The sequence below is a fragment of the Mustela putorius genome, unplaced genomic scaffold, assembly GCF_011764305.1.
Source record: "Mustela putorius furo isolate JIRA1106 unplaced genomic scaffold, ASM1176430v1.1 tig00003869_pilon_pilon_pilon, whole genome shotgun sequence".
Lineage (NCBI taxonomy): Eukaryota > Metazoa > Chordata > Mammalia > Carnivora > Mustelidae > Mustela > Mustela putorius.
The window spans coordinates 10,241,842-10,265,698 of NW_025422021.1; the positions used below are offsets into that span (position 1 = coordinate 10,241,842).

A 23,857-nucleotide genomic window follows, 5' to 3' on the forward strand; every position below is an offset into this window, starting at 1 on the left:
TGTGGTCCACAAAACCTATTTGGCTCTTTATAGACCATTTCTTGACCCCTGGTCTAGATCTCCTCAGGGCTCCTGTCTCTAGGTATTCATTTCACTTCTGTTCTCCCTGACTTACTCTTGAAATATTTCCCTATTCAAATTCCTAGAAGGGAGAGAACCAAAATCCTCTGAAATGCTCATTCCTCAATCTGAAATTAAATGAAAGAGGACATTTTCGTTTCGTACCAGGCTACTTCACAGTGCGTTGGCCAGTTCTGGAGAGGCGACATTCAAGTGGTACCAATTAGCTGCAGCTAAGGAAACAGGTTATCTATCACCTCATAGTCAGTAAAGCAGAGCTGTGTTGGGAAGGCTGGGCATGGTGGACAATTGTTCAGTAATTGTCCAGTACAACTGCAAATTAAATTAAATGAGCTAACATATGTAAAATTACATGTTACTGTGTTTGAGCCAAGTGTTTATAAAGTATCAAAAGTACTTGTCTATTAAAGTCAATTTGAAATAAAATACAGCACCCCTGAAGTTAATAATATAAATCAAAGACAAAATATGATGTAACATAAAAATTAGTTCACACCCAATATTATTGCTGTATTGCATAATAGTATATGTAATATTATGGTGTTATGATGGGTATACAATATAAAATGCCATTGACATTTCTCAGGAAAGAAAAAAAAAGTAGGTGAAAAAAAAGCTATATGAGCAGTTAAAATTAGGATGCAAGGAGCATCGGCACTACTTAGATGGGACTAATCCTTTTTTATTTGGGAAAAAAAAAATCTAATAATTCATCCATAATGAGTTATGTACTTTCTCAAGGATGAGTGACTGTAAGCACAGAGTTCTGTAATAATCGGCTCTCTTAATAGGGCCCTCCTTCCATGCTTTTCCAACTTAAACCGTATCTGCTTTGGCTGCATAAACCTACGGCTCCCTTTTGCCCTGGACTGTGGCTCCAGTTCCGCTCCCACACAGAGGAGGATACCTTGGCAGTTTTGAAACAATCCTCTCATCCTTCCAGCAATGGAAAAAGTATGGTACTCAGCGTACATTTGAAAAAATCTGACTGCAGGATGCCTGGGTGGCCCAGTCATCAAGCATCTGCCTCTGGTTCTGGTCATGATCCCAGGGTACTGGAATGGAGCCCTGCATTGGTCTCCCTGCTCAGCGGGGATTCTGCTTCTCCCTCTCCCACACCCCTGCTTATGTTCCCTCTATCGCCGTCTCTCTCTCTCTCTCTCTGTCAAATGAATAAATAAAATCTTAAAAAAAAATAAATCTGACAGCATTTTCAATAAAGAAACTTAAAAAAAGAATTTCCCCCCCAAAACAAAACACATGGGACAGAAACTTGCCGAAGAAGAAAGTACACCTTGCCGTGGGACAAATGGTTAACACACACAAATAGCTTCCCAAATAACTTTTATTACTATATAAAAAAAAGTCAAGAAAAAATAGATGTGTATTTTTTTTCTACAAAATTATAAAATATTTGGGCTACTTCGTATTTTTCCAGAAGAAGGCAAAATTAAAACACTAATATTTTCCACTTCAGTTTTCAGGTATCTCCTAAGGGATAAAAAATAATAGGTTTTTTTTTTTTTTTTTACACTGTACTTTCCTTATGTGCAGCTCAGAGACATAGCAGTTACAGTGTTCTGTCAGAGTTCTCTAAGAAAGGGCGTAACAAGATAAAAAATTCTATCACACGGCAATAAAATTAGCATAACACTTTACTCCTTTCTTTGAGCTTTTAGATCTGGCAGTTGTGGTCAATCGGTATGGTACTGCAATTTTCAACTCAGCAGGGAAAAGAGCCTAATTAAAAACAAGACATCTCTTTAATTCGTCCTTTAGAAAACAGAAACCACTTGTCAGTATTCCTGAGAAAGTCCAATTGCCTTCTTTGTCATTTGATTGTAAGGTCTGAGATGCTGTTTCGAACTAGCGGCTTACATGAAACCACACGAGGCAAGGGAAGGAGAGTTTCTGGAGGGTGAATTCAGTCTGACATAGAAGCACAGGAAACTGTACGCCTTTGAGAACATTAATTCAAAAAGCATATTCATTTGAGTTTCTCAATAAATCCTTCCAGAGAAAAGGCTTTAGTGTTGCTTTAGATGAGTGTTAAAATAAAGCTCCCCCCTACCCCCAACCCCAGAAATTAGATTATGGGGTAAACCAAGCCAGACTACCTCTCCTGATGATAAAAGCTATAATTACTTGGGAAGATTTCAATCACTGTTTTGGAAATGATACCTAAGGCTTTCTTCTCCCTTCTTTCTTTTTGTGGACTTTTTAATGAGATATTTTGGGGAGAGATGGCTTTAGGTAGGAAATACCAGCTTTTGAAAGATAAAGGTACAATTACCATTAGAATAAAAAGCCCATTAAAAGAAGAGTCTCGGAAAGGTTTTCTAGATATATTTTACTATGCATTGTTTTCATAAAGGTTGAGAAAGAAAGAAGTTCCTATAATATCCGTAAGATTGCTCTCCCATTAGCCCACAAGAGAGAGAAAAGAAAGGGCTGAGATGATGGGTGCTTGAATACTTTGCAATGGAATAGAATATTCTCATGCCAAAACCATAATTAACTCTTCACTAGTAACGCTTCCTTGGCTTCAATCATTGATACTGTCACTGACCCCTTCCCCTTCCAAAAATTCCTGGAATTTGGGGCACCTTTACATAAAGAAACATCCATTTATTAAAAATATGTTTGTGTATGACAGTGCAATTATTACTTCCAACTGACACCAAAATTGAAGCATCATCTACCCATATTGAATTGTGCCTACTACATGCCAGGTACTGGGCTGGGCACTGGGCATACTTACGACACCATTACCAATTTTGGAAATAGAATTAAATAGGAAGAAAAGAGTATTTTGGCAAGGAAATCTTCAATGGTTAGCCGTCAAGTTTAACCGATAGGATGGAGTGAAGCTCATATTCAGTCTATGGAGGTAATTACCACTTCACTTAAAAGGAACTCCACTAAGCACCAAAAAGGTTAAATGTGTTTGGTGTAAACTGTAACGTTTTTACCTACATTAAAATGATCCAGTTTAAAATCACAGGGAAACAAACAAAAAACCCAAATAAAAAGCATCAGTTCAGCATAGGTACTACTTTGCGGGGGGCAGGGGTTGTTTTTTAAGATTTATGTATTTATCTTAGAGAGAGAGCACGCCCAGGTACATACACGTGAGCTGGGGGAGGGGCGGAGGGAGAGAATCTTCATGCAGACTCCCTGTTGAGTACGGAGCCCAAGGGGGTCCTCCATTCCATGACCCATGAGATCACAACCTGAGTGGAAACCAAGAGTCAGACGCTCAACTGAGTGAGCCACCCAGGTGCTCCAACTCTAGGTTTTAATTTAAGTCGGCCCCGAGTCTAGACAGCGGTCTCCACGCTTGAATGAGGTCACCTCTGAGTCTCAGTTCATACTGAGAACCCAAAGCTCCAGATGTCTCCTAAAACTCCACCAGTCAGGAAGGACCTTAGCTGTTGCCACTGGGAAGGGCAGACCATGAGGTGAGTCTCTCTAATCCCCAAACCCAAAGTTATTCAGCAGCTAAGATGCTGAAGAACAAAAATTGTGATTGATTAATCTTGAAAGTTACAGCTGTTTTTGCCCAAACATTTCTTTGTTACCAAGACACAATTTTAAGATCAAAGGGGCCTCCGGGTGGGCCACGGCTGGTCAGCAATGGTGGGGTGCCATGATCTATTTCAAGGTACGGGTGGAACTCTTTTCTTGGTTGTTTGAGGAATCTGCCTTGGAAGAGAGAGACAGAAGGTACACTTTAACAACACCACTACACTCCAGCAACTAGGGTTTATCCAGGAGTGAATCAGAGTAGGCACAAACTAGTATCAAACAGAAAATGTAGCAGAGTGAAGTGGTTAGGGTCACAGACTGAGGAGTCACAGCCACGAGTCAAATCTTAGTTCTGCTACCAATGAGCTGTATGACCTTGGGGAGAGTTACTAACCTTTCTCACCTCCAGATCTCCCAGTGGTAAAATAGTGATAATGATAGTATAAAGTTTGAGGATTGAACAAGTTAATATTTATAAAGTACTAAGAAGAGTGTCTGGCATGTAGTCAGTGCCACGTAAGTACTTTTTAAAATAAAAAACAACTTGGGCTAAGCCTTTGCCTTCAGCTCAGGTCATGGTCTCAGGGTCCTGGGATCGAGCCCCCGCATTGGGCTCAGCAGGGAGCCTGCTTCCCTCTCTCTCTACCTGTCTCTCTGCCTACTTGTGATATCTCTGTGTCAAATAAGTAAATAAATAAAACCTTTAATAAAAACAAAAAAACCAGAAACTTGGGAAAAAGTGCCCTTTGAGGTGTGGAGAACAGTTTATGCTACATACACTTTCAGGCATGGTCCCTACTAATTAGGTTTTGGAATCTGGGTTAGAAAGTACACCAAACCCCAAGGAAACTTTGGGATGAAGTGGAGTTTTGGAAAAAACTTCCAGGTCTGACAAGAGAAGATTTCTTTAGCTACCTTTGGCTCAGTCATCACTCCAAAATTCTCTAATACAAACCCTGGTCTCCAGGGCCAATCTGAGCTCAAATGAGTGAGGGGGATAGATAGCAGGGGACAGTCACTGGGAGAAGGGAACCAGTCACTTTCCTGAATTTTTCTGCACTCTACTCCTTATCTGTGTAGCATAAACCCTGCCCCAGATCTGATTCTAAAACATTAGGATTGGATTCCTGGAATTAACAGGAAATGACTTCATGACAAGAGACCAGAGATGATGCCAACTGATGGCATTTACCAACTGAGAGACATATTTTTGATTTTGATTTTGGTTTTTTTAAGTTTTTTGTTTGTTTGTTTTGGAGAGACACCTTTTAATGATCTGTTCTATGTAAGGCACTGTGCTAAATATTTTGGTCCATGATAAGAAAGAAGTAACATAACCACCATTTATATCTTCTACTATTTACACAGATCGTCTCCTTTCCAATTCAGGTAAGATCATAGGCCTCAATCCATACAAACTCTTTCAAGGAATCCTACTTTATGATTAAAATAAATATCGACTGCACAGCTCAATCATCTTGGGGCTAACCAGGAGAAGTTAAACTGGAAGGCTGGTTTTTCAAAGTGAAGTTATTGGGCCACATCTCTACAACATTTTACATGGTGGATCTCTGGCCGACCTCATCAGCAGTGAAGTTTCTTTTCTTTGCTGAGGCTTCGTGGTTTAATTTTGAATCTGGTGCGTCCACATTGCTGAAGTTGACGGTTAAGCCTCCCGCTCCCTCTTGAGCGCCTCCGTTTGGCTGAAGCAGGACAGAATTTGGTTCTTTAGGACGTTGCCATTGCGGTCTGGTGACTATCCAAAAAATGAGCGCCCCATAGAGCACCATCAGGAGGCCGAGGGTATTTGTGAAAACACCTTCTGGTGGGAACTTATTGTATCCAGAACTATTCCTACAAAAAAGAGAGAGTGTGTCCAATTACAAATAGGGCGATCCAGCCACATGTCAGTCTTGAATTTATCTGCTTAAAAATGCACAGTGGTACCCCTTATAAATTCCCTTAAAGTTTGACATTAAGGAGAAATTTAAGTTGTGCCAAAATAACTCAATTGAAATAGCATGTAACTGTTAAAAATGGTAAGTGTGAAAATACTATAGCAACCTGGAACACCTAGAGCACTTAAAAATTGGAAAAAGCATGATATAAAAATGTATGTATACCATAAATCACAATGAATTTAAAAACATGTACATCAAAAAGATTAAAAGGGCATGCCTAACTTCAGTAGTTGTTTTGTAAGAGTGATACAGTTTTTTGGACTTTTTGGTCCTTCTTCCAAGCATTATTAATGCTATACCACATGCGTAATACATTTTAATTTTAAAAATTTTGTTACTTTAAATTATGCTTTTCCAAGGAACAAGTATTTAACATTTTATAGCTCAAATAATATAATTAGGAGAACTATGCAACTTACAGGGCAAAGAACAGTTTCTCAGTCACTCCCATAAGCACTGCGGCAATCACCGTTCCAAAGATGAGGAGCCCAGAGTAGACATGCATGGGCATGACAAGTGCTCGGAGGGAAAGCGGAGCCCAAGGAAGCAGAAAGATGAAAACCCCTAGGAGAAGCTGAACATCAACAAGTACAAAGGTTATCATTTAATTCTATGTTTTAATGAATTTTAAAATTATTACTGTAAAAGCAATTATGTGTAAAAGGAAGAACCTTCCTACAGAGCCAAGGGCATAAGATGAAAGGTATATCTCCACGCTCTAGTTCCACCACTCAAAGGCAACACCTCTTACCACTTTCTCAAGAACCCTTCCAGAAAATATTTATGCCTGTACAAGCTTGTGTGTGTGTGTAAAGACAGAGAGAGATTTTTTTTTAAGTATAAATGGCGGGGCAGTTGGATGGCTCATTGGGTTAAAGCCTCTGCCTTTGGCTCAGGTCCCCTGGTCCCAGAGTCCTGGGATCGAGCCCCACATTGGGCTCTCTGCTCAGCAGGGAGCCTGCTTCCCTTCCTTTCTCTCCCCGCCTGCCTCTCTGCCCACTTGTGATGCCTGCCTGTCAAATAAATATATAAAAACTTTTAAAAAAAAAAAAGTATAAATGGCATGTTACTCTACATACTTGTTCTGCATCTTGCTTTTTTCCCTTAATAGTATACCTTGGAGATCTTTTCATGACAGCTCATGTGCATCTGGTTTATTCTTTTTCATGGCTACTCTTCTAGTAATTTACTCAATTCTCTCTCTATGAATGTTCCTGTTTCTATTTTTTTCTGATCATTAACAAAGTTACAGTGAACATTCTGGTATCTTCTTGTTTGTTTTTATCTATTTGCTTATGGATGCCAAGTAGAAGAGGAAATAAAAGATTTTCAAGTCACTAAAAGCAGATACAATAGGACACATTCAGTTCAGCCTAAAACAGTATGTGCCGAGAAGTTGAAAATTTTGTTTTAGGAGGAAAAAATGAATCCTGCAGAGTCCATTTGCTTGACAATTAAAGCCCTAGTAGGATGTTTCTCTGCAGAGAATGTCAAGATTCTTAAGGAAATATAGTCAGGTGACACTTGCAGTTTGTTTTGTTTTGTTGCCCAGATCAATGATTAACTATTCTCCTCTTCTCAGGAGAATGAAGATGACCACTGAGTCATCGATGAAGATGACCACTGAATTTAAAGGGGCATTTTTTTCAGGTGCCTACTTTGGACCTACCACCCTGAGAAAACACTGTTTTGAACATCACTGTTCATCTTTCCTCAGATCAAAGGACTAATGCGGGAGGCACACCAGAAGAATAAAGGCAGAAGGGGTCTGAGACCCTAAAACACATTGAGAATCAGCTTCTGGGACATGGTAATGAATGGAAGTTAAAAAATGCATGCGATAGGCTGGTTGTGCCTATGTTGTTGTCCACTTAAGGCCACAAATGCCTCGCTGTATGAAAAATGGTACAGAGGGTCCCCCCTGGCGGTTCAGAATGCTGCTAATTCTCCTTCAGTGAAGTTTAGTGATTGTATTAGTATCAAAGGGCAAGCATCCTGATGTACAGGTTGTGCCTTCTCTATGAAAAGGGAGCTCAGGTAAGTGGCCACCAAGGATTTAGTGCACCTACACTTGTGTGAGTAAAGTCACCACACCTTTTCTGTGCTTCGGAATATGTATTTCCACATTCCTGTTCTCCTGACTCTTCATTCCTAAGACTGTATACTCTCTTCTTTCTTTCAGGACTTACCATGTGTACCTCTTATAATCCTGTAGGGCTCAATGATCGAAGACAGTGAGGTGCCAGAAATAGGCTTATAGGACCCCAGGGGATTTAACGCCCTTTAAATGTTACTTTCATCATTAAAAAAAAAAAAAAATATATATATATAGGCAAAAGAAAATTACTTTTTTTTTGAAGATTTTATTTATTTATTTGAGAGAGAGACAGTGAGAGAGAGCATGAGGCGAGAAGGTCAGAGGGAGAAGCAGACTCCCCATGGAGCTGGGAGCCTGGTGCGGGACTCGATCCTGGGACTCCAGGACCGTGACCTGAGCCGAAGGCAGTTGCTTAACCAACTGAGCCACCCAGGCACCCTACTTTTTTTTTTTTTTTTTTAAAGATTTTATTTATTTATTTTATTTTATTTATTTATTTGACAGAGAGAGACACAGGGAGAGAGGGAACATGAGTGGGGATGTTGGAGAGGGAGAAGAAGGCTTCCTGCTGAGCAGGGAGCCTGATGTGGGGCTCCATCACAGGACCCTGGGATCATGACCTGAGCCAAAGGCAGATGCTTAACGACTGAGCCACCCAGGTGCCCCAAGAAAATTGTTTTTAAGAGGAAAGGGGAAAATTTGCAGAATGCTTCACTTTGATTAAAAGTGTTCCAAATGATGCATGTTTATAATAACTTATAAAAGCTTATAATTTAGAATAATCATTCTTTATTTCCTTTTTGTCTTACCATCTAGCTTGAAACCCAGCGGACTGAAAGAAAATCCCTCTGTCCTTTTAAGTCAGTGGTTCTTGAAGACCTGAATCAGAAATGCTTGTGCCTTTTTTTAAAAAGAGATACTTGGGAAACATCCAGAGCTGCTAAATAAGAACTCCTGGGAGTTGGGCTCAGCAATCTGCATTTTAACAGAATGCCCAGGCGATTCCTAATACATGTGAAAGTCTGAAGATCACTGCTTTTGATTTACTTACATTGGTTCAGAAATATGGGTTAACTGCAGTCTGGAAAATCCCTAACAGTGAAGGCGGTGGAATCTTCCATTACCTTCAGTCTCAAACACGTATTAAGAGCCAACTATGGGCAAACAAAGTGCTCCAGGGTTTAGAAACCATCACCCTGCAAAAACTGTTCTGCACCACATTGGAGTTCTTTCTTTCTTTCTTTTATTTGACAGAGAGAGATCACAAGTAGGGAGAGAGGCAGGCAGAGAGAGAGAGAGAGGAGGAGGAAGCAGGCTCCCTGCTGAGCAGAGAGCCCAATGCGGGACTTGATCCCAGGACCCTGAGATCATGACCTGAGCCGAAGCAGCGGCTTAACCCATTGAGCCACCCAGGCACCCCACATGGAGTTCTTAAGAGAGCTAAAGAAGAATAAAATCTCATTAAAAAATTATTATTTAGATATTAAAGTGAAAGTGTAGTATGACCCTAATTTCCTAAAGGAAATAAGCCAAAATATAACGGTATCTCTAGATTGTGGCATTATCAATGACTTTGGTTCTTTTTTTCCTATATTTTATAAATTTTAAAGTTAATATATATTCCTTTTATAATTAGAAATAGACAATAAAAGTTTACTTTTAAAGTTCCTATACCAAATACCTAGGCTTTCTCAGTTAATTATTATTATCCACTCAAAAATGTATTTTGCTACTCCAGTTTTATCTCATGTATGAAACAAATGAGTTTTTAAAAAAAGATACATGTGAACTTTGAGAGCTAACAAGAGCTTTTTTTTTTTTTAAAGATTATTTATTTATTTATTTATTTGACAGAAAGAGAAATCACAAGTTAGGCAGAAGTAGGCAGAGAGGCAGGCAGGCAGGCAGAGCAGGGGAAGCAGGCTCCCCGCTGAGCAGAGAGTCCCATGCGGGGCTCGATCTTAGGACCCTGGGATCATGACCCGAGCTGAAGGCAGAGGTCCAACCCACTGAGCCACCCAGGTGCCCCTAACAAGAGCTTTTATTTGCAAACATCATTAATGAAACCAGGAAATATCTGCCTAGCTCACTTCTGTATTCGGTATGATTTCCTTTTTCTTTTAACTATAGAAGTGGAGTTAATGAGCAATCACGTGATTGACAGATGGAGGTCCTCTCCGTTTCTCTATTTATGTACTCAATCATTCCTGGATCGAAAGCACATATTCCTGGGTCCCATCCCTAGAGTCTCTGATTCACCAGGTCTGGAGTGGAACTTCAGAATCTGTATTTCTATTTCCCCCGGTGATGTTAATGATGCTGTTCTAGGGACCACAACTTTGAGAAGCTCTGTCTTGGGCCATTTCCAAGTTGCATTCTTCAAATATGAAAGCATGTTTCTTCCAGCGATTAAAAAATATAGTCAGCACCAACTAAAATATGTCCACAGTTTTTTTATAAAGAGAGACGACACTTGTCAGTATCCCACATCTTCTTGCTGCACTGCCCGGCATCACGAGCACATGGTGATAGATAGCCCAGCACTGGCTCAGCCATCTCCAGGACTATCTCTGGTCTGCTAGGTACTACTGAAGTAAATCACACAGCGAATGACATCACTAAAAATCATGGTTATGATCCTCACAGCTATGAGCACTTTGACACTGCTCAACAATCCTTCAATGGTCCGATTTCTCAGCTCGTCCTCCAAGTTCCTTCTTCCTCAAACTATTCGCTGTCCTGTGTGCCTTCTATCAGCAGATGATTTTATTACCATCTCATGGGAAAAACAGAGTCTCACTCTTCTGCCACCAAATCAAACAAACCAAAAAAGCACCCCAAGCCAACAGTTCCTACTTTCTTCAATTATAATACGGTCGCTATTCAGTTTTCCAGCTGGGCTTGGCAACCTGCTTCCTGAAGAAATAGCTATAGATTCACTCTAGCATTTACAACCTCTCCTTCTCTACTGGGGCCATCCTGGGAGCATTTTGACACACCGGAGCTTCTCACAAAAAAAAAAAAAAAAAAGAAAAAGAAAAAGAAAAAAAGAAAAACAACCAAACACCTGCCTTGATTTTCATCCTTCCTTTTCCAGTTGCCATCCTCTCGCTCCTTGCCTTCTTAGCCAAACCTCCTGAGTTGCCTATTTTTCACCTTCCACCCTTCTTCAATCCACTGAAATCTGGATTCTGTCCTCCAAGAAAATTGCTTTCCAGAGTGATCAGCGACTTCCAGGTCACTCAACCCAAAGAACAGTTTTCAGACCTTATTTTCGTTGACTTTTTAGAGCATCTGACACTCCTCAAGCCCTCTGCTTCCCCTCTAATGTTCCCTTTCTCATCCCCTACTTGCTTAAGCCTGCAAGTGACTTTCATCCCATACTTATGCTGACTTTCCAAATCTCGTTAATTTCACCTTTGAACTATCTTTTGAAATTATCCACTTTGGTCACTGCTGCTGCTACATTTCAGGCCACCATCCTTTCTCATTTGAAACTCTGTAAATACTTTCAAGCTAGTCTATCTACCTGAAAGGAATGAAAAGGAATCTGACACAGAACTCCTACATATCTTCAAGGAAAAGACAAAAGAAACCCTTGTTTTTCAAATGGACAAAAGATACAAACAGGTATTTCTGAGAAGAGAAACATGAGTAATCAGCCTCCAATTCATCTACCATACTCCACTCCAGGAAGTCTGACCTCCTTGTTCCTCAAACAAAACAAACTTTTACCCACATACTGTCCCATCTCCCTCTAATATGTCCTTTTCACCACCAACCTCATGACTTCAGGTTTTAGTTTGATTTCCTTTAATTCCTATACCATATGAGGGCTTGCCCAGAATACTCCGTACCCACCTTATCTACCAAATAGGGAAAGACCAGTCTCCCTTGCAAGTTGCATGAGGACAGAAAGCATGTTTCTTTGTATCCATGCTTGTCTTGTGGAACAACACATACCCTACAGCCTAGCAAGGAATCTAATAGTAGGTAATTTAGCTTTGTTGAATAAGTGGATGGACTCCTGAACAAAATTTCGTTGATACAAAATATATGTTCTTAACCACAAAGGTGCCTAAGATCTATAGCAGAAATAAAATTTAAAATGCCCTCTTCGGGGGCGCCTGGGTGGCTCAGTGGGTTAAAACCTCTGCCTTCAACTCAGGTTATGATCCCAGTGTTCTGGGATCAAGACCTGCATCAGGCTCTCTGTTCAGTGGGGAGCCAGCTTCCCCCTCTCTCTCTGCCTGCCTCTCTGCCTACTTGTGATCTCTGTCAAATAAATAAATAAAATCTTAAGAAAATATGTGTTAGCAAAATCTGGGAGAAGACTCTCATAAAGAAACTTCAGCTTAATTTCTTCCTCGAAAGGGTAAACAAAGGATCTCTGCTTGGCAGGGCTGTGGGATTGGGCAGGGGGCAGATTAGATGATCCAGGCTGGTCCAACCCTGGGCCCAAGTCCTCACTCTAGAAAACATCTAACAGACAAGTAGACCCAAACACATTTTTATGGAATTTAATCTATGGACTCAGGAAAGATGGGCCCTCTCTTTTTGGGGGTAGGTCAAGGATCGTAGGATCCACCTATTTCCACCCCGGCAACAGGCTGAGGGGAGCAGAGGTCAGATATGCAACAACACAGCCCAGTCAGAGTACAGTTTGGACCTCTGATAGTTTGTTATTTTTAAAAAATGCCCGAGAGGCTAGATGTCACAAATTGAAAAGAATTCTACACTTGAAACGCTTTATAATCCATAGCGAAACTTGAGGAAGGAGGAAGACCTTTCAGCCTTTTCTGGTTGTGGCCTTTGTTCCTTGCCTCCTTCTTTCCTTTACTTGCTGAAATCACCTGACACTGGCTTCACTTGGTGGATAAATCCGGACAGGGAAGCTAAGCCAACCTTAAGCACTAAGGTAAGAGGATCTGAACTTGACCATCTCTTCTGCGCTCTTCATACTCTGTAGTAGGACTGCTTCCTGAAGTGTTCTTTGGTGGGGGCAGGGAGTGCAAACCAACCTCAAACTCGGTGAATGGTCCACACACAGTTAAACTCTGGGACTTTAGTGCAGGCTGCGGGGGCCAGGGAAGCCGGCAGAAAGACTGCAGCTGCTGCTGCTCCAGGAAACTGGGGCTTCCTGTTCTCCACCTACAAGTGGCAGCTCCAAAAACCTCTGCCTAGAACTCATCTTGGTTCAGACAGAGATACTGCTTCCCTTTTGTACTTTTGACTTCAGAAATCTGACAGAAGCAGATCTCAGGTGAAGCGTATTTTTGTGGCTCATCAATTTTTACAACTAAGACTATGCAGGCAGGAATCTTTGTAAATCATAGTAAGGAGGGAGCTTGAAGTGAAGAAAGCAAGTTGACAATTGGTTTCTTTCCTCTGGGAAAGGAAATATTCTTCAATGTAATCATTTCCTGAGCACACCTGGGTGATCGATTCTGTCACTTCCATGGAGAAGCAATGCAAATAACTTGAAAACAGTCGTCATGCAACAAAGCAGTAAAGCTGGAATGGAGTCCTCTTTCCCTGACAGGACATGTTCACCTCAACCACAGGCACCAAGCACAATGTGAGTACTCACAACTGTGGTAAGGGGCACCCATTTGCTTGTTTAGTTTTAGAAACTACGCAGGGGCGCGCCTGGGTGGCTCAGTCAGTTAGATATCTGCCTTGGGCTCAGGTCATGATCCCAGGATTCTGGGATCGAGCCCCGAGTCTGGCTCACTGAGCAGAAGTAGGGTGTCTGCTTCTCTCTCTCCCTCTGCCCCTCCCCCAGCTTGTGCGCTCTACCTTTCTCTCAAATAAATAAAATCTTAAAAAAAAAACTATGTATATATGATTTTTATGTAACATATGACTTACTTATATTTAAAACAAAAGAGCCACATGTTCAAACAAGTCAAACAAGACATATTTAAAAATACCCCCCCCAACCAATCCTACCCACTCCCACAATGTAGTAGTGTGGTATATTCTCCCACACCCTTCTTTACACATCAACACATATATGCTTTTTTTCTTTCTCTCTTTCCTTTATTTTTATTTTTTTTTAAGATTTTATTTATTTATTTGAGAGAGAGAGACATCGAGCAAGCATGAGCAGTGGGGAAGGGCAGAGGGAGAGGGATAAGCAAGCTTCAGGCAGAGCAGGGAGCCTGACATGGGGCTTGAACCCAGGACCTAGGATCATGACCTGAACCAAGGGCAGATGCTTAACTGACTGAGCCACCCAGCCACCCAGGTGCCCCTCCTTTTTTTGTCTTTTTTTAAATGACATTTTACTATACATTTTACTCTTCAGTATTTTTTTTTTTTTTTAATTTTACTTACTCATTTGTCAGAGAGAGAGAGAGCACAAGCAGGGGAAGCAGCAAGCAGAGGGAGAAGCAGACTCCCCACTGAGCAGGAAGCCCAATGCAGGACTCGATCCCAAGATCCTGGGATCATGTATTGAGCCGAAGGCAGCCGCTTAAGTGACTGAGCCACCCAAGCATCCCTCTTCAGTATTTTTTATACTGAAGAACGTATGATGATTTTACTTTGGTCAGTAGACAGAGCTACATTCCTTGTAATAGCTTTATAATATCCACCACTGATTTACCCCAGATTATTTAACCATTCCTATTGATGGAGATTGCAGTTGCTTCTTGTTTCCTGCCTGCATAAACAGTGCCCCACTAAAAATCCTTTTTAGAGTCCCTTATGTTATAGTATTTTTAATTTCCACTCTCTCCAAATGTGGGATTGTTAGGTTAAGGGTAACCAAATTAAAAAAAAAAAATAGTAGCTCTTAACAAACTACTTCCCTAAAATTTGGTAACAATGTATTTTCCTGCCAGCAGTGGAAAAGCAGAAGAGAGCACCCTTTACCTCACACCCTTGGCAGCAAGGAACATCACCACTGTTGTTGTGATAATCTTGTGGGGGAAAATGACCATTTTATTGTCCTCACTTACATTTTCCTAACTTTTTAGTGAGGTTAGCATATTACCTTATTATATTACCTTAGCATATTACCTTGGCTTATTACCTTAGCATATTACCTTAGTGAGGTAAGCATATTACCAATATGCTTATTGGTAATTTAAGTTTTTCTTCTTTGACCTGCCTATTCAAATTTCCTGTTTATTCTTCTATGAGGTTGCCTTTTTATCACTAATTTTTGGGAGTTGTTTTATATATTAGGGGCACCTGGGTGGCTCGGTCAGTTAAGCGCCTGCCTTCAGCTCAGGTCATGATCCCTGGGTCCTGGAATGGGGTCCTACAGCCCCTGCTCAGCGGGGAGCCTGTTTCTCCCTCTGTCTGCCACTCCCCCTGCTTGTGCACTTTCACTCTGACAAATAAATAAAATCTTAAAACAAAAAGAGAAAACTGTTTTATATGTTAAATGCATTAACCCTTAACACACGACTTGATTATTCCTCATATCCCCTGGTGCAGTTTCTGTTGACCTTGATATCTTTCGTCCCATATAATTTTTAAAAAATTTTATGTAATCCAATAGGTCTTTCTTTTCCTTTACGACTTCTGGATTTCTTATCAACCTTATGGACTCCCCAAAATCAGATTATATGCTTCTTAATTTTTTTCTTCTCTTTTCATTGGCTTTTTTTTTTTTTTTTAATATTTAGGACTTTAATCTATCTAGAATCTATTTTCTTTTGTTTTATATGCAGAGTTGTTTTGCTTATTTATTTGGTTTCTCCCAAATGGATAACCAATTATGATGATAACTTTTTTAAAAAAGATATTATTTATTTGGGAGAGAGAGTGAGTGTGTGTGCGCATGCACACGAACAAGGTGGGTGCAGAGGGAGAGGGATATGCAGACTGCCAGCTGAGCAGGAAGCCCAATGCCGGGCTCAATCCCAGGAGCCCAGGATCATGACCCAAGTGGAAGGCAGACAGATGCCCAATGGATTGAGCCACCCAGGTGCCCCTGATGGTAACATTTATTAAATAAGCATTTTTTCCCACTAAATTGAAACACTATAGTGTCATTTAAAAAAAAAAAGCTCTCCTACATACTTGGACCATTTTTGTTCTCTCTGGTCTTTCCATGACTATATTTTGTTTACCTCTGTGTTAATAACTTGTTTTGAATAAGGCAAGTATCCCTTCACTTCTTTTTCAAAAATTTTTTTATTATCCTTGGTATTTGCTCTGCAAGTTTAAGACTCCCATTGGGCTTAAAATGAGAATGATATGAAACATAAATATGATTGAAGAGGGACAGATAATGTCCATATTAATTTTTCTCTTTTAGTAATATGGTATCTCTCTAATTATACCATGTTTTCTCAATAAGATTTTGTAGTATTTTACGTATTCTACATATAGATTTTATACCCTCCATTGTTCAATTTATCCCTAGGTATTTTATAATTTTATATCTACATTTTAAATGAATTCTACTTCTTATTCTAAGTGGCTATTTCCAGTTTAGGCAAAAGTTAATGAATTATGAATGACTATCTTATACCCAGCCACCTTTCCAAATGCTCGTATTACTTTAGCCATCTCTTGGGTTACTAGACATATGTTACATGATCCGCAAATCAAAAAAAAAAAAAAAAGGTCATAATTCTCTATTATTTATACTGATTTTTTCTTCATCTTGTAGCTAAAATTTCCATGGTAAAGTTGAATGACAATTTGACAGAAATGTCTTCAGTGTTTCACAGTTTCAGCTGGTGTTTGATGCTGGATGTTAGGAAAGATGTATCTCATTGGAGCCGCCATCTTGGGTGTGGTATGTAACACACAATGGGGTCATATCAAAGAAAATTTGTTTTCTCTTGGTGTCCTGGAATAGTTGAAAGTACCTGTTCCTAGAAGTTCAAAAGTATAAAACGGTAAGGACCCAATGCCTTTTTTGAGTGATAGATTTCAAAAAAACTTACCAATTTTGTCTAATATTATTAGCCAGTTTATGTTTTCTAATTCCTCTTGGATCAAATCTGGTAGTTTATATTTAGCAAGAAAATAGTCCTTTCTTCTTTAAGATTTTTAAGTATATTACTGTGTATTAAAAATCTAATAACCTGTCCTAATTTCAAAATATTATTTGTAACTATGATTATATTTCTTTCTTATTCTGAAGTTTGTATATTTTGTTTTTCCTCAATCAGGTTTGCAATGGTTTGTCTATTTTTTTTAAAGAATCAGCTTTTCATTTCATTTAGAATTTCTTCTATTTTTTTATTCATAGTTGTGGTAGGCTGAATCATGCTGCCCCCAACACATGCAAAGATATTTACACCCTAATCACTGAAAGCTGTGAATATGTTATGTTACGTGGCAAAAGACACTTTGTAAATGTAATTAGTTTATGGATCTTATGATTGGGAGATAATCTTGAATTATCTGGACAGCTTTATACAACCACATGACTCCATTAAGGTATTTTATCTAGTCCCATTTAATTACTGCACTCAGAACCACAGAACTCTCTCACAGGAAAGAAAAAGCTACATAGCTTTGGGGTGGTTTCCATTCTATTCTTCAGAGATACACCCTCCAGATGAGAATGCTCGAAGGCTAGCTGAGTGATCATGGGGACATCATGGGAAGGGCAGAACTAAGTGCTCGTGGGGAGGGCTGCGGACTTGGGCATGAGTCCCAGCTCTGCCACTGGTTGTGTAACTCCTGCCTCCTCAGCCCCGGCAAAGGCCATCTCCCAAGAAGGACCAGGAGAGAGAAGCAGAATGCTTCACACAGAGCTCTGGCTTCTGTGTTTGGCATTCTGAAGTGGTGCAGAGGAATGGAGACAAAGTGAGGGGAATGGACAGCTGAGAGCAGAACACGGAGCTGAGGAAAGTTCTGAAGAGACACCAGGAAGCCAAGGGGGGCCCTAAAGCAACTGGCAGCATCTCAATGGCCTTTGTTCTAGCCTCTTATTCTCTGAACAGGGAGGATCCGCCAGCTGCTGGGGGAGAAAAGAAGCTGCCTCCCAGATGAGAAAACACGGAGGGAAAATCAACCTTGAGGACAGGAGGTCTGAGCTAAACTCAGGTATCCAATTAGAGATACTTTTCTTTTTCCTTCTTATCAGTAAGATAGTGTCTGATCCAGGGTTTTCTCTGTGCTCCCATCCTGTCTAGCCCCTTTTCATTCTCAGATCCCTAGCTCCAGTCATAGTGAAAGACCCTAGGGGACCCGCACCCAAGGACGCACTCACAGACCACTGGATGCAATAAGCAAGAGGATTTTATTCGGGCATGCTCAGACTCCCAGGGACACTTGACCACGAAATCCATGAGGGATGGGTCAGTGTCTGAGAGCCCCGATCTGTTTCAGGAATGACTTAATATAGAATTTTACAGACCATTACATCAGAGCCCTCACTTTTCTAGCCAGTAATTTCAAAGCATTACAGTAAGGCCTACACACAGGTAGCCAATCCTTTAAAATCAACCATACATTCTGGCCAGTCACCGTTCAGGTAGTGTACAGTAGAGGGTACGTGTTGAATTGCACGTTTCTTTTTTTTTTTTTTTAAAGATTTTATTTATTTATTTGACAGAGAGAGAGATCACAAATAGGCAGAGAGACAGACAGAGAGAGAGATGAGGAGAAGCAGGCTCCCTGCTGAGCAGAGAGCCCCATGCGGGACTCGATCCCAGGCCCCTGGGATCATGACCCGAGCCGAAGGTAGAGGCTTAACCCACTGAGCCACCCAGGCGCCCCAAATTGCACGTTTCTAACCATTATCTGTATACGTGCTGAACCGCACGTCTCCAGCTAGCGTACGTGCTGAACCGCACGTCTCCGGCCTTGGTACGGGAGACAACCCTTATCAATTTTACTTAGTAGTAGGGGAAATTCTTAACAGGGGAAGGGTATAACTTTATTTGATTACACAGCGAGCGAGGGTTTAAGCAATTTTTCATTTCTTAGCAAAGCATTAGAAGCATTATTATACAGAAGCCAGAAACAGCTGGGTTAAACACAGATTTTTGCTATTCGTTATCCTGTTGTGCTGCTTGTTGACTCCCTTATCTATGGTCAGCTGGCCACAGTTTCTTAGTTAGCATAAGCTGGTTATAAAAAGAATGTTAAAACTTATAGGCTATACTATAGTTCTGACCTGGGGTCCTTCAATGGTAATGCAAACTGAAATAATCAATACAGTCCATACATACATTCACTTTTATTTAATTAAAATTCAAGAAGCTTTATGTCTTTAAAAGCCTTTCTTTAAAAAGAAAAATGACAGATACCTGGTAAGAGGTCTTTTTCTAAGAGGTCATATTTTAAGATATGCCTTATTGCGGGAGGTGTCTGGGTGGTACAGTTGGCTGAGAGATTCTTGGTTTTGGCTCAGGTCATGATCTCAGGTCACGATCTCAGGGTCATGAGATTGAGCCCCATGTTGAGCTCTGTGCTCAGCACAGAGTCTGCTTAAGATCCTCTCTCCAGGGGCGCCTGGGTGGCTCAGTGGGTTAAGCTGCTGCCTTCGGCTCAGGTCATGATCTCAGGGTCCTGGGATCGAGTCCCGCATCGGGCTCTTTGCTCAGCGGGGAGCCTGCTTCCTCCTCTCTCTCTCTCTCTGCCTGCCTCTCTGTCTACTTGTGATCTCTCTCTGTCAAATAAATAAATAAAATCTTTAAAAAAAAAAAAAAAAAAAGATCCTCTCTCCATTTTCGTCTGCCCTTTACTCCCATGTTTTTTCTCTCTCTCTCTCTCTCTCTCTCAAATAAATAAATCAATCTTAAAAAAAAAAAAAAGATATGCCTTCTCCTTTATTCACAGAAAACTGAAGTTTACATTGATATCCCAATTACGTAGCTGGATATATGCTGTACAAGGCAAGGGAAATGAGTTGACATAGTTGACAAAGATTTTTCATCAAGGGGCGCCTGGGTGGCTCAGTGGGTTAAGCCTCTGCCTTTGGCTCAGGTCATGATCTCAGGGTCCTGGAATCGAGCCCCACATCAGGCTTTCTGCTCAGCAGGGAGCCTGCTTCCCCCCTCTCTCTCTGCCTGCCTCTCTGTCTACTTGTGATCTTTCTCTCTGTCAAATAAATAAATAAAATCTTAAAACAACAACAACAACAACAACAAAACTTAAAAAAAAAAAAAAAGATTTTTCATCAAGGTGGTTAACACCAAAAAGACTTCTAAAATTAACCTTTCCCTTCAGTGACCTAGAACAGCCACATCCCTTTCAAACTCCATTAACTTATGTTTAAAAACAGTACTCTCCGAAGTATGTGTTTTTACTAAGTGAGGAAAGGGGAAAACTAAACTAATCGCTGAGCCTACAAAATCTACCAGAGAAGTAAAATTTACATCTTCATTTATAAAGTTAGAAAATAGAAGTGATAGGAAACATGGGGAAGAAATCTGTAGCTCTTACCTATGCTTGTTTATTTGGCACATGGAACTTGAAGTCTACATAATGGCAGCCTCTGTGTTAAGGAGATGGCAGTTTCCCTACATCGATATGCCCATATCTAAACTCACACACTCAAGACTGAATTCTGCAGTTCTGGTGGCCCCTCAGGGAATAATACTGAATGGAAAGAAAACGGAGCAGAGTCTAGTGGGGGAATGACAAGGCGATTTCCAAGAAATATGAATGTATAGAAAACATCTCTGGTATCTGAAGTGTTTTACTTTTTATAACGTGTTTATAAACACACCAAAAGACTGACCTGTAAGATGTAGAGTATGACAACCGTCAGTCCGACCCAGCTGTGTAGACTGTACATGTTGGGGATATTCAGGGCATTGTGGAAATCAAAAACAGACACCAGAGCAATAATTACGAGAATGGCGGCAATGGTGTGTAACCCTGCGTGGATGGACTTCATCAGGAACTTGCTGCATTTCCAGGTCCATGGCAGTCTGTAGACGATGATGGCTAGAAAGAGACGAAGGGGGACAGAATGAGGTGTTGCTTTTTTAAATCAACATAAGTTGAACATTTTGATGCACTTAACACTCCCTTGCATGAAACCATTTTCACATGGCTTCTGCTTCTCCCCTCTTCCCTGCCTTTCAAGAATTCCTTTTTGGGCTCTTTTGCCAGCATCTTCTTTACTCCCAACGTATGAACAAACTCTGGTGGCTCTCAGGCTCAGTTCTAAGACTTTTTCTCTGTGGGTGACCTCATTCACTCTTTCACTGAGATGCCATTTACATGGCAGGGACTCCAAAATTCATATCTCCAGCCCAGAACTCCTTCTGAACTCCAGATCCACATAATGCAACAGCTTCTTGACATCTCTGTATATATGCCTCCATATATCTCAAGCTCAGCAAATTCAAAACTAAATTATTAATCTTATGACTGGTTCTGTGTGTGTGCATCTTACTTTGATGAGAAAAGATAAACTAAGGAATAGAAAAATATGCAACACGATCTAAATAGACAAAAGAATATATCCCAGTATTTTACCAAAAACTACATCCAAAAATAGAAAGAGAAACATAAGTAAAATATCAACTTCATTAGCCAACAGAGAAATGCAAATTAAAGTCAAATAAGACTATGTCTACTATATATCTGAATGGCTAAACATGAAAAATACCAAGTATTGGAGAGGATGGAAAGCAATCAGAGCTCTCATGTTCCACAGCAGGAGATATATGAGAACAAACACTCTGGAAAACCAGCAGTATTTATTCAAGCTAAACTTGAGCATAACTTATGATCCAGCAATTCTACTCCTGGGTATATTCTCCAAAGAAGTATGTATTTATGTTCACCAAAAGACATGCACTAGAACATTATTAGCAGCACCATTTGTAGTGGCCAAAAACTAGAGACTCCCCAAATGACCATCTTGAATAATATGAATAAATAAATTGTGATATGGGCACCTGGGTGGCTCAGTGGGTTGAGCCTCTGCCTTCAGCTCAGGTCATGATCTCAGGGTCCTGGGATCCAGCCCTGCATTTGACTCTCTGCTCAGCAGGGAGCCTGCTTCCTCCCCCTCTCTTTCTGCCTACCTCTCTGCCTACTTGTAATCTCTGTCAAATAAATAAAATCTTAAAAAAAAAATTAAAAAAATAAATTGTGATATATTCACACCATAGAATAATACACAATAAAGAGAATGAATAATAACTATATATAACATATATGTATTATATATAAAATATATATACATAATATATATAATAATCTATAACTAGAACTTCACCCAAGAATATGAATCCACCTATAATGTTGATGCCAAGTAATGAGACATAAACAAGTATGTACTGTATGGATTCAATTTATACAAAGTATAAAAAGAAGAAAAACTCATGTCTGCAATAAGAAAAGTCAGGATATTGGTTACCCTTGTGAGGAAAGGGTGCAGTAACTGGAAAGGAACATACAAGGGATTCCTAGCTTCCTGCTAATACTCTTTCTCCATCTGGGTGCAGGTTACATCAGTTTTCACTGAGGGGAGAATCAGTGTACACTTTCTTGCATGTAGATTAAACTTCAACAAAAACATTTTTTAAAAAAAGATTTATTTATTTATTTATTTGACAGACAGAGATCACAAGGAGGTAGAGAGGCAGGCAGAGAGAGAGAGGGGGAAGCAGTCTCCCTGCCGAGCAGAAAGCCCCATGAGGGGCTCTATTCCAGGACGCTGAGACCACGACTGTTGCTGAAGGCAGAGGCCCAACCCACTGAGCCACCCAGGAGCCCTTAACAAAAACATTTTTGAAAGCATTTTTTTTTAAGTGTCCTGGTTTAAGCAACAGATTATATGGTCACCTTAACCAGCATGTGATTAATTTTTGTTCTGAAGACAATATCCTGCTGCTACCTACCCTCATTCCCACATCTCTGGTCCATGTCAGGGAAAATTTAGGGATCTAAAAATGTAGGGCAGGTTGAAAAAGTTTGAAGAATATTTCCTTGCAAGATAGATTCCATTATATCCACAGTGTATCCTGTATATTGCTTAGTTATAGTAAGAAAAAAAAAAAAAGGGCACATTCCTACTAAAGACATTTATAATTTGAATATAAAGAACTTCATAGGATCACAAAAATGTATGAGATTATCTAATCCATTCTCAGGCAGAGACACATATAAACCCACAAAGAAAGATGTGAATTCAGCCTCTTTAAACTTTCAGCACAAAATGTCAATCTTCCTATCCTTTCATTCTATTCCACAACACTTGACAGCCCTCACCATTAAGACAGGATTCTTTTCTAATCCAAAGTCTGAAGAATTGCTACTTACTAATTTTAGTGCATATATGGATATCTTATGACTATGATTGGTTATACTTCCTTGAGGACGTGGGGACTTTTCGGATAATCATTTCTATATTTGGTGAATCTTTTCAAGCCATTTAGTGCAACCAGGTAGACCCGCTGATCCTTAAACAAGGTTATAGTGCTTGATCCTTGAGCAAAGTTAGGGGTAATGATCCCCACACAGTTGGAAATCTGCATATTGGGGTGCCTGGGTGGCTCAGTGGATTGGGCTTCTACCTTTGGCTCAGGTTATGATCTCTGGGTCCTGGGATCGAGCCCCGCATCCGGCTCTCTGCTCAGCGGGGAGCCTGCTTCCCCCTCCCTCTCTGCCTGCTGCTCTTCTTACTTCTCTCTGTCAAATAAATTTAAAAGAAAGAAAGAAAGAAAGAAAGAAAGAAAGAAAGAAAGAAAGAAAAAGAAAGAAAGAAAGAGAAAGAAAGAAATAATACAGATAGAGCCCATATACTCTTCATACAGCTAGCAACACCTGGTGTTACCAATGGTAACATCTTACATAACCATAGTACAATATCACAACTAAGAAACTGACGTCAATATAATCCACTGACCTAATTCAGATTTCATTAGTTTTATTTGTGTATGTGACCCATTAAGTGTTTTTAAAATAAATATAAAATACTCTCTGCAGGCTGATCAAAGTCTAGAAATAAAATTGAAGTCAACTCAAACACACAGCCTCCCCTCCTTATGCTTTTTCTCCTCTGATTCAGTGGCACACCATATAGGATTTTCTAGTTCTCAAGAAAAACAAATGCCTCTTGACCCAATGCCTTTGTGACCTTTCATCCACATGGTAGGGAGCATTTTGCAGTATGTGTGATCAGGCAGTAGTAAAATAAAAATGTAGCTAATATGAAAATCTAGCAATCATCTCACCCTCTTCTGAGTTAACCTCATTTATTACACACACACACACACACACACACACACACACACAACTGAGC

The 23,857-nt window shown here is 40.2% G+C and overlaps 1 protein-coding gene across 1 annotated transcript in view; it reads right to left on the bottom strand.

Moving 5' to 3' along the window:
• Nucleotides 1-1,408: 1,408 nt before the first annotated feature.
• LOC101679032 (plasma membrane ascorbate-dependent reductase CYBRD1) overlaps nucleotides 1,409-23,857 on the bottom strand; it is a 35,424-nt gene continuing 12,975 nt past the window's right edge. Inside the window, exons 2-4 of the mRNA XM_004744064.3 lie at nucleotides 20,336-20,544; nucleotides 5,990-6,144; nucleotides 1,409-5,463 (exon numbers count right to left, since the gene is read on the bottom strand). Coding sequence (XP_004744121.1) covers nucleotides 5,166-5,463; nucleotides 5,990-6,144; nucleotides 20,336-20,544 — 662 coding nt within the window. The 3' untranslated portion in view covers nucleotides 1,409-5,165. The remainder of the gene's footprint in view (nucleotides 5,464-5,989; nucleotides 6,145-20,335; nucleotides 20,545-23,857) is intronic.